Source organism: Charadrius vociferus, unplaced genomic scaffold (genome assembly GCF_000708025.1).
Source record: "Charadrius vociferus isolate BGI_N301 unplaced genomic scaffold, ASM70802v2 scaffold799, whole genome shotgun sequence".
NCBI classification, from domain to species: domain Eukaryota; kingdom Metazoa; phylum Chordata; class Aves; order Charadriiformes; family Charadriidae; genus Charadrius; species Charadrius vociferus.
The window spans coordinates 163,665-174,771 of record NW_009649954.1 but is presented as its reverse complement, the minus strand read 5'-3'; the positions used below and the strand labels follow the sequence as shown (position 1 = coordinate 174,771).

Sequence of the window (11,107 nt, the reverse complement as noted above, 5' to 3'; positions counted from 1 at the left end):
CATCTGGAGTACTGCGTCCAGTTCTGGGCTCCCCAGTTCAAGACAGACAGGGATCTGCTGGAGAGGGTCCAGCGGAGGGCTACGAAGATGATTAGGGGATTAGAACATCTCTCATATGAGGGAAGACTGAGGGACTTGGGTCTCTTTAGTCTAGAGAAAAGAAGATTGAGGGGGGATCTTATTAAAACTTACAAATACTTAACGGGAGGGTGCCAGGGGGATGGGAGCAGTCTTTTTTCAGTGGTGCCCAATGATAGGACTAGGGGTAATGGGCACAAGCTTGAACATAGGAAGTTCCATCTTAACATGAGGAGGAACTTCTTTACTTTGAGGGTAGTAGAGCACTGGCACAGGCTGCCCAGAGAGGTTGTGGAGTCTCCCACTCTGGAGACATTCAAAACCCGCCTGGACGCTGTCCTGTGCAACCTGTTGTAGGTGACCCTGATCTGGCGGGGGGGTTGGACTAGATGATCACCAGAGGTCCCTTCCAACCCTGACCATTCTGTGATTCTGTGATTCTATGTGGCTTAGCATAGCTTCAAGGAGGATGTGTTCCATGATCTTCCCAAGCACAGAGGTGAAAGGTTTTGGAGTGTCCACTGTGGAAAAACAGATTTGAGCAGTCTGACCTCACAGCTCTGGCCAGAGCAGAGCCCCACTGCAGCGCAGCACGCACTCAAGAACAAACCTATATCACTGGGAAGACTGTGGCTCCAGATTCCCATCTATTACAAATTGGCAGATTACCAGCTTGCACAACTGTTCAGGATCTTCCCTACAGTGCTTCTCATTTTTTCAGCATACCTGTCTGCATCTTTATATGTATGAAATTACTTACATTAACATTTTCAACTATTCTTTAAAATGCCATTAATTTAGGATGAACCTAGACCCTAAAACATCCCTGTTTTTACAAAGCTGCTTAGAAACTATAATTAAATTTTATTAAAATCAGAGTTAAGATCTAAAGATAAGTGGATAAAGGGAATAGTTTAAAATAAAACACTTGGAAGGTTTGCATTCTTTCAGACTTTTCTTTTCCAAAGTGATTTGAAATAGGATTTACTGAAAGAACCATGTAATAACATTGTAGCTGTGGCAGCTGTTTCATATGTGGCATTAAATGTGATTGATTATTGGATGCTGTGTAAAAAGTTAAGAAATGTGAAATATTATAAAAATTGAATTGATGTATCATATTTAAATATTTGATAACTGAAATTGATAACTTGGGGCTGGGGTTTGTTGCTGAGTGTCTTCATTTTGCTATGTCAGCATCTGTATTTTTCGATAGCTCTTTTCTGCAGAAGACTGTACTTTTAGTTTAGATCTCTTTGGTACTGTTTTATCACAGGGCAAAACTAGGTATCAGTTTTCTATTTGGTTGCTTATCATTTAATAGTCTGTGGTCCTTTAGTCTAAATAGCTTCTTACACTTTACACTATTTTAGCTGTTATATTTGGAAAGAACATTTTAAGTGCTGAACAGGATTTTAAAATTTCAGCTTTTCTTATCATTTCTGTTATTCTGAGCAAAGGGAGAGCTTTGGATTCTTTACACTAAGCATTGGTTGAAAACCAATTCGGGGGGGTGAGGGGGGAAGACTTTAAAGAAAACTCTGAATGTGTGTTTGTGTCCTACAAAGTTAAAAGAAAGAACAAATTTTTTCAGTGTAATGTTTCTATTTTTTAAATATAAGTGTTACAAATCTCCCCCTCCAATTCATGGTGATGCTTTCTTTTCAAATACAAAGGCGTAATCTTATTAGCCAAAGACTAAGAAGATTTCTGTGTTTAGTAGCAATTAGTCTTTGCGGCTGCTAAACTGTAGAAACTCCATAGGCAGCTTTAGGATCCTTAAGCATTTCTGCTTTAGTAGCCTTCAAAACAGCTACTGATTTTCATTGAATCTCTTCTCTTCTTTCATGTCTGTGAATATGCTCAGCTCCATGATTTTGTTTATTTTCCTCACTGAGTCAACATAATAATTCTCAGTGTTTTAGGGGAGCACCACTGAGCCCATTTAGGAAGTGCTGCGTGGTACCTCTGTACAGGGGTGACTGACTCAGATTATTTGCACATCACCCCAAAAAAGCGAAAATGAATGAAGACTGAAGACAGTGAGCCTGCAATTTAAAAAATAATAATGAGAAAGATCAATAAAATGTCAAAATATTTGCTTTCATTTAAAAATCATGTCATTGAACAGTGCAGAACCTGTATCAGAAAAGTTGTTATTTAAGAAAACTTGGGGGCTTCATCAAGCAAGCTTTTTGCATGAAGTGACAGGAAGCCTGAAACATTATTGTCAAAATTAATGTATTCATTGGAATAGTTTTGTATATCTCCTGGATGCCTTAGATCAATGTGTGTGTGGACTGAGTATACATATCAAAAAGCAAAGCAAGCTTAGAGTCTGTTTCATCGTGTATCCAGCTGGGATTGCTGTATGCTGAAAGATCGGAGAAGCAGCAGTGAGAGTAGTAATGGAATCTTCTGTTTCTCCCTGTTCAGGTGACGTGACTGTCTCATCAGGATGTGGTGAAAAGTCAATTTTTAGACACAGTCAACAACCAAGGGAGTTGGTTGGTGGGGCTGTGAGAGGCAATGGCACTTTGTCCTGGGTGGAGTTTGGTTCAGAAGAGGCACATTGCAACAGCAGCCATTAGGTTCAGCATCCTACTGAAACAACAACAAAACAAAAAAAATCCACAACAGTTGTGATCCATTTCAAGAAGGGACACTTCACAAAAATAAAGATACTTACTAAAAAAAAAAAAAAACAAACTAAAAAAGGTCAGCTAAGAGAAGGAAGTTGTACCAGGTGATATAGAAGCTACTTAAGGACACCATATGTGATATTCGAGGCCAGCGCCTACCACCTGCCGTGAAAGGCTTGAGAATAAGTGAAAGGAAGGCAGCAGAGCTAGACAACAGAGTAAGGGAAGTTGTTAGAAAGAAGTAGGTGTCCTTAAAAAAGCTGAATTCACACTCAAAACATGTTTTAACCATATTTGAATGTAAAAACATGATAAGACAAGCTAAAGAGTATTTGAGCAAATGGTACAAAGAATTAAAACCGATAATAGATCTTACTTAATGCATCAGGAGCAATGCACCTGTCTGTCTTTTGAGACGATGATCAAGGTGAGAAGGAATATTTAGAGAGGCCTGTTTCAGAGAAGTTAAATAAGTTCTTTGCATTGGTGTTATCCGTGGAAAAAACTATGGAGAATCCCATGCTGGAACAGTCCTTCTTGGGCTTTCTCAAAGGGTATGTGAAATTGAAGAGATTTAACTTAATGGTCATGCAACAAAATAAATGATAAAATAAAATCACCAGTACCAGATTTTATTCACCTAAAATTTCTGAAAAAATTCAAGGAAAAACATTGCCCACGTTACTGACAGTGATGCCTAACCACTCGTTTTTCAGATTGCCTTGTTATCAGAGACTTTGAGGCTGGATAGTGTGATGACAGTTTTTTAAAACAGTTCTTAAATCATCCAGGGAACTGCGAGCCTGTAATCTTGGTGTTTGCCTCAGGCAGTTCAGCAGAAATTATAATGCAAAGTAAGATTTGTGGATGCCGGAAAACCTGTGATCTGCATGGGAAGGATCAACATGAGATTTGCAAAGAGGAAATCTACACATATCTTGGAATTCTTTGAAATGCCAGGAAATATGTGGATACGGGTGCTACAGCTGATGTGGTTTCCTTGAATTTCCACAAAGTTTTTGATAAAGTGTTGTAGATTACTAAAACCTTTGAAGTAGATTTGAAACAATTTTCAAAAAAAAAAGTGTAAAAAAATTAGTGTCATCTTGTGCTCCTGAGATTTTTTCAGTTTTCCTTTTATTCTAATAAACCGTTACACTTTTTTGCATTCGTTAGCCACAGCTTTTCTCTCTTGGCCAAATTGTAGCTGCTGATATCTTAATTGGCACTAAAAATAATGCTGTTTTTTTCCCTTGCAAGATCCTAAACCAAAATTAAATTCCTCTGCATTAACTGCTTAGTACACCATGGAAAATACATCCGGTATATCAGGGAGAAGAAAAGAATTTAAACTGGATGAAGTATCAGGAGAGGCACATGGCGTGTTTCGTCTGAGCAAAAGAACAAAATTACCATGAACAACACCCGGAAAGCCTACTGTGGGACTTGGTCCTTGAGCAGGAGAGCCAGGTGCCGTACTTGAGTCACAATGAACACATTATAGAGGAGATTTCTAAAGCTCAGAGGATATTCTTTGACCATCTTTTCCTCAGTCTGCTTTATCTCTGTTTTGCGGCGGGTTTTTTTTTAATGTGCTGTTCTAAAAGTTTGTTCTAATAATATTTAGGGACCTGATTTTTAAAATCCGTAGCAGCATCAGCTTATTCTCAGGCACTCAAAGCCAAACTTCAGTATGGCATGCCGTGGAATTTTGTATACCTTAGACTTGCAGACATCTAAACAAATAGCCTCCCATTTTTCATTGTCTTATATAATGCTTTCCCTGAATGTTTCCATTGTCTGAAGGAGCTGAAATAGTACAGATAAACTTGAGGAAGCTCATCCTTTCAGTCACGGAGTTGCCAGCAATGTGTTCATGCTGATGGTTAGTCTGGATGGGAGGAACAGTCAGCTGTTGCTGTTAGCCTGTCTTAAGCTTTGTATTTAATCTCTTTATGCCTTCAGCTGCCCTGATGATGAATACAAAATAACTTTCTAATATAATAGAAGTTAATAAATAAAAGTCAGCTTATTTGTAGTCTTGATGTAAATCACTATTCTTATTATTTTCTGGTTTTCCTAGAAGATATAAACTGGAGATGCTGACTTTTCATTATCAAAATTCAATAAGCAGTATGTATAAAATGAGTCCTCGATTTCATTTTAAGTCTGTTTTCTGACATATTTCTGCCTCTGTTCTGTTAAATAAACAAGCAGTTTGCATGGAGAAAACTTTTTAATGTTTCAGTCCAGATGAGACAGACTGTTAGAAGATGACTTTCTCTTGGTGCTGACTTTCCTTTTCAGGCTACTCATTCCCACTTCCATATCATTCTGTCAGTCAGGCTAGTGTGACTGTGCATCTGCATGGTAAACTGCATCAGGAAAGTAATCTAGACTAAAAATAAACCAGAAAAGAAAAAAAAAATAAAATGCCAAAGAAAACAGTTGTTTTTAACTCTGAACAGTTCCTGAGGAGGGTGTTCTTATTAAGGCTGAAAGAAATGCTTATGAAATTACAACCATGGCTGGAAAATGTATATGGGCATTCTGTCTGGAAGTCACTTTGCTCAATCTGAGAGGACACCGGGTCCAGACTAAGCAGGTTAAAGACATTGCTTCTGGATAATTGGATTATGTGATAAATTAAGCCAGTTGTGGAGCAGAGATGGGTTTTAGGAGGAGAGAAGTGGCAGGCCATTATGGAATAGAGGGAGAAGAATCATCAGCTCTTGTGGAATTTCAGACAAGCTGTAGCTGCATTGATATTCCAGTCAATGTTGCTTAAGTATGTATTCAACACCTTACTAAGATTGCTTGTGTAGTATATATTCCCTGCATTTGTTATAACTGTGCTGCTTTGACATAAGCCTCTTCAGTCAGTGGGAAAAATTATTGGAACCGAGTTCGTATCTATTGAAATTTTATCAGCCTCCCTACTGGTTTGAAATGTAGACAGTCAAAAGGGGTTTTTTAATAAAACACTGGATTTTGTTAATTAGTAAAAATCAGTCCGATGAACAGACTCATGTTAAGAAGCTCCTTCCTCCTCACCTTTAATTTTTGTAAAAGAGACTAATTCTTCTCAGTTGTTGCAAGCATCTAGTCCATCCAAATTCATTGTCCACATTTCCTTTGTAATTAATGGATGGGGAGAGAGATGAAGACTTTCAGGGTGCATTTCCATCCCAACTGGTTTAGGATAAGGTAAAGTGCTTTCTGAACATGCAAACGTCTCTTGGTTTATCAGAGGGAACGTAGGTCTAAGTATGCACTAAGTATTTTCTCTTCAGACAGCTAAAGTTGTGGGAGATGAATCCCACTGAACATTTCATTTAAGATCATTGTGTGGGCTGTGACCTAAACATTATGGTTGGTAGTTCTTGTACAACTCTTATTTATATTTTAGCATAGCTGTTATAATCAGGTAGCCTTGCTGGCTATATAAACAACCAGTTCTTGAGTCCCATTGAGCTCTTGGCTCCTGTGCATACCATGCATATGTGAATTCAATAAACTAACTGTACCATTTGTAAAACAAGTATTTACTTTCTGCTATTTGCTTGTGAAACTGCTCAGATTAATTAGATGTCACCTTGTTCTTGCATGAGGAGGCAGAAACAGAGGCCATTTTATTATTCTTTCTCTCAAGTCAAGTCATACAAATCTTTTTGGAGTTTCTTGCTCTGGTAATTTCTGTGAGCGTCCTCCTCTTGTTTGCCAAAATCTTACTGTGCTGGGATTATGCTAAGAAACATAGAGTTACAAGCTTGAAGAGAACAACAGATTTGTATAATAGCTTTGGAATATTTTTCCTGATATTTTCCATCCTCCTTCTTATGTATGCACACAAGGTGTTTGCTGTTTTGATCGCTGATACCCACTGAGCAAATGTTTTCATTGAGCTTTCCATGCTGATGCACAGGTCTGGCTTTTGCTTTGTTTTTCCTGAGCTGGTAACAATTCACTCTAACCCTAGCAGTGAGTTGTTCAAATTAATCCCTTTTATGTGCATTGCTTTGCATTTTTCAACATCTAATTTTGTCTCTTCTTGATGTTGAATCACTAGTAGCTCCCACACATGGAGCAGTAGCTACTAAAATACAGGGCAAAGAATGACAAAAACTGCTAGAGGCCTGCCAGTTTAAGAGAACTAGGTGAAGTCTTGTGTTTGATTTGTTTTCTGTGTTGGAGGAAACTCAGCATAGTTCTGATTTCCTTTCAGTTGGGTATTTATCTTAATAACATAGGCATGGAAACACTGTATTCATTCTGCCTTTTGACAGCTTCACCCTGGTGTCTTCAGATCTTCTGCTGTCCTGAGCTACCAAGGATAAGCAAACTTTTGGATTTGATTCAAAACATCAATTATCTGAAGCCCTGTTCTGCCTTCTGCACCATTTTTTTCAAGTGGTGTCAAACCAATTGAGGGTGCTTGGCTGCATAACATACTCTAGTTTTGCTGAGATTTAGTGATTCTTGGATGCTTAAAGAGCATGTTGGGCCACTTTGCTGAGAGCACAGATTAGAGTAGCTTTATTAGCAAACAGTGTGGTTCAGGTTAACAGAGGGCTGAGAAATTTTATGGAACAATGTATCTATGTTTACAGTGAAATTCACCTATTGTAACACAAATACTCCCATGAAAATCCAAATTAGATCTTAAGATGAAACATTGATGTTTTGTTTATAGCATCTTTCACCATTCATGTCTGCCTTCAGTTCTGGTATTTTATTCCTACAGGACGACACAGACGTTATTTTTCCCACATCCCATATGTCCAAATCATGTATAAAGATATTTAGCTCAAATACCATGCGTGCAAAACATTCCACACTGTGGGTACAAGGTGACGTTTGGTGTGTCTTTAACATGCTGTGGTGTTCAATTACAATACAGCAAATTTATTTTTATGCAGCCTTCTTCATAGAAGGTATGGAAAATTGCTTTGCAGTGAGTCATCTGTCAGCTAAAGAACTAAAAGTCTTGTAGTGATATTTAAAGAGAGAAAGTGGCTCAGAGCTGACAGAGTTCAAGACAGAAAAAGAAACAGAAATGAAAGAGAGGGCCTCCAACCATGGAGAAAATAGAGGCAGACTGGTAGGGGGAGGAGTGATGAGAAAGCCAAACAAGCTGAGAAAGTCAGAGGTAGTGCAGGCGACTATGCAGATAATTTGGAAACAAGTGTTGAGCTTCAGGTGTCTCTCCTGCATTACACCAGCAAAGATTCTTGGAATGGTGTAAAACCAGGTAAATTAGAGCACTGCAGTCCGTGCACTGTGAGGGACTTAGAAACATGCAGGTAGAGGTTGAGGGAAAGATAAATGGCTTAACTTTCTGGAGCAAGACATTAGAAGAACACTGGCGTTCGGCACCACATAATGTTTAAACGTGTGAGCATTTTATGAGACCATGAAAGGCGGAATTTCAGTTAATTAGACAGGAGTTGTTATAGACATGAATATGGAGTTAAGCAGCAGTGCAGTCAAAGGGAAGATGGATTCTGGCAGTCTTCCCTTGCTAGTGCCAGGAGGGCTTACACTGAGAAGTGAGCGTGTGGGAGAGGTAGTCAGTTCAGGGTCAAAGATGACTTCAGAACTCTGAATTTGTGTACAAGGATAAGATCTGAGTAAAGAAGCATGAAAGCTGTCTCGGAGAGCAAGAGGGACTTCTTTCCCTTGACATTTGAGCCTTTTGAAGAATTAGCTAGTAAGGAAATTATAATGTAGCAAGGGAATGACAGATCCAAGACAGGCTGTTAAAGAGATCAGAGATTACTTGCCAAGGTCACTGATGCCTTGCATGCTTTCCCTATTGTCCTGGTTCCGGCAGGGATGGGGTTAATCTCCCCAGGAGCCGGCAGGGGGCAGGTATTCCATACCACGTGACCCATGCCCGAGCTATAAGAAGAGCTAGCCGGGGCGAGGAGAGGAGTCGCCACTCGGGGGTGGGCTGCGGCGGTGCGGGTCCGGTCGGTGCGCTTCGCGGCGGTACTGTAATCGCGTTTTTGTCTTTTCCTTTTGCTGTTCTGTTAAATTGCACTCTTTTAACCCACGAGTTTGGCCCTGTCATTTTCTTTTTCCACGACTGTGGGAGTTGTGCGAGCGGCTGCGTGGTTCTTTGTTGCTGGCTGAGGCCAAACCACGACACCTATAAAGTTGATGTCCAAAGCTGAGCTAGCAGTAAGATATCCCAAAGGAGGAGGATGTTTAAGGAGGAGAAGGTAGAAGAATCAGAAACAGATGCCTGGTGTTTTTAAGACACAGCACTATCGTGGATGGATATCATCGAGATAAACACTATAATCTTTTATTGTGAAGTACATGCATTCTTCTTGTGTTCTTGGTCAAGTCTACCAACTGGTGGTGTGGGGCTCCTGGGGGAGCTCTCATCTCTTGTGCCCCAGTCTGCCCTTCCTGTTTTTTTCCCTGGCGATTCTTTTGACCTTACTCTCTGTGCGGAACCATATTAAGAAAGTAAACGTGATGTAAAGTATGTAGCACAAAGGAGAGTGCAGTTTTTATTGAACAGAAGGGAAAAGAACTTGTCTTCTAACTCAATGCATTCAGAAAAGTTGGCTTTGACATTGTAGTACTGAAAGGCATTCTAAGCATTAAAGTAAGGTTAGAGCCACTCAGACATTCCAGAATTTGAAGGAGGTGATATTTCATTGTATGCAGTTCTAAAATGCTTATTACAGATCTTTGTATTTACAACTATCATGTCTCTTTTGAATCTGCAGAGGAGGAATATCAAGGACAAACCAAGAGAAAGCGCATTCGGAGAAAGAAACAAAAGAACAGTTTGCAAAACTCTAATAATTTATATGGAGAACAAACAGAATCTGGAATGCAAGAAACTCTTGTTCAAGATAATTTACAGCTGCAGCAGATAGACAGTCCCAAAATAAGCAAAAACAAAAAGAGGAAAATGAAAAAGAAGCGACAGAAAGAAAAAATGAGAGCAGCTGGCTTGGTAACAAAAAATACCGGTGTGGATTTTACATATCAGCCTGACAAAAACAACAGAGAAGAAGCAGCAGGCTTAAAAGACATAGATGAAAAGGCAGATAGTGTTCTGGACTTCCTGCAGGCAACACAACAAATTTATTTTGCTGACAGTATGTACCACTCTTTTTCCTTTATTTCATGAGTATTACCACATAAGGGAAAATAGATGTGCACTTATTATTGCTGTAGAATGGGTCAAAACTACTAGAGAAGAATGTCTTTTAAACTCAGTCAGTCATGTGGGTACTTAGTATTTGTCCCATTTTCTGGTGTGTACATGACCATGTAAGAATGACATCAGCATAAAAAATAGTGGTCCTAATCTATTTGTTTCTTTGTCTTTGAAAATATACATAATATTCCTTGCTCTTTTTTTAAACATTCCAATGAACTTGGTGTAAATGTAGTGGTTAAAATGGAGCAAATTCTTCGTTATTCTACAAGCAAACATCCAGAAGGATTACTTGCTGTCAGAGAGCTTCAAATGAGGGCTATAATTGCTATCCTAAACGACTTTCATGCTTACTATCTCTGAAGCAACCTACTTTTCAGAAAGTTCTCCTTCTCAGGAGGAGATTTATTTGTAATCTATAAGGAAATCTAGACAGACAGCATCCAGGAGGAAAGGGGAGGATACTGTTGGCACTTGCAAAGTGTATTGGGATAAATCACTTGTGAACATGAATGTGAACTGATGCTCAATGCACATTCCATAGCACTTTAAAAAGGATTGCATGGATATTATCCCTAATGACCTATTGAATGTTCATCTGGCCACTAAAATCAGTGAAATTCCTACTTTATGTTTCTTCCGTTGCCTTCCTCAAAAGCTGCTCATATGGCACTTATGTCATAAATGTCTTTCAGAAATAATGAAGTTTCAGTGGTAAGTACTACAGTACTTATGTGTACATACACTAGGTTATGTTGGTATCATCTAGAATTAAATATGTTTTCTTAAGGGCAAGCTGGTGTGTTCTGTAGTTGCTCAGCTTAGAACATAACTTTAAAATGATAACTGTCTTGTAAAACTGGAAAAAAACACTGAAAATTTTTTCAAAGTGAACAGTCTTAAATGCCTTTGTGGAGCTGAATGAAGAATATTAATCAGCTTACCTACCTGTGTGAGTCCATCTTAAGTCAGAGCTGTCAGCTCCTAGTCCCATAAAATTCATCTTTAGACTGCCGAATTACTTTAAAAACCCTGTTAAGATGACATCAGGGATTTCGTGTTAATTTTTTTTCTCAAGATTTATACATAGAATTTTCTTCGCTTACTGTTAAAATTTTTCTGCTGTGTCAGGTCTTCACACTAAACTGAGCGTTCAAAATCCATCCTCCTTTCTGGCTAATGTATTTCCATCACCTACTTCCAA

General features: G+C 38.9%; 1 protein-coding gene across 1 annotated transcript in view; it reads left to right on the top strand.

Moving 5' to 3' along the window:
* ERICH1 (glutamate-rich 1) overlaps positions 1–11,107 on the top strand; it is a gene marked incomplete at its 5' end in the record, with an annotated part of 79,138 nt that overhangs the window by 61,890 nt on the left and 6,141 nt on the right. Inside the window, one exon of the mRNA XM_009891531.1 lies at positions 9,464–9,841. Coding sequence (XP_009889833.1) covers positions 9,464–9,841 — 378 coding nt within the window. The remainder of the gene's footprint in view (positions 1–9,463; positions 9,842–11,107) is intronic.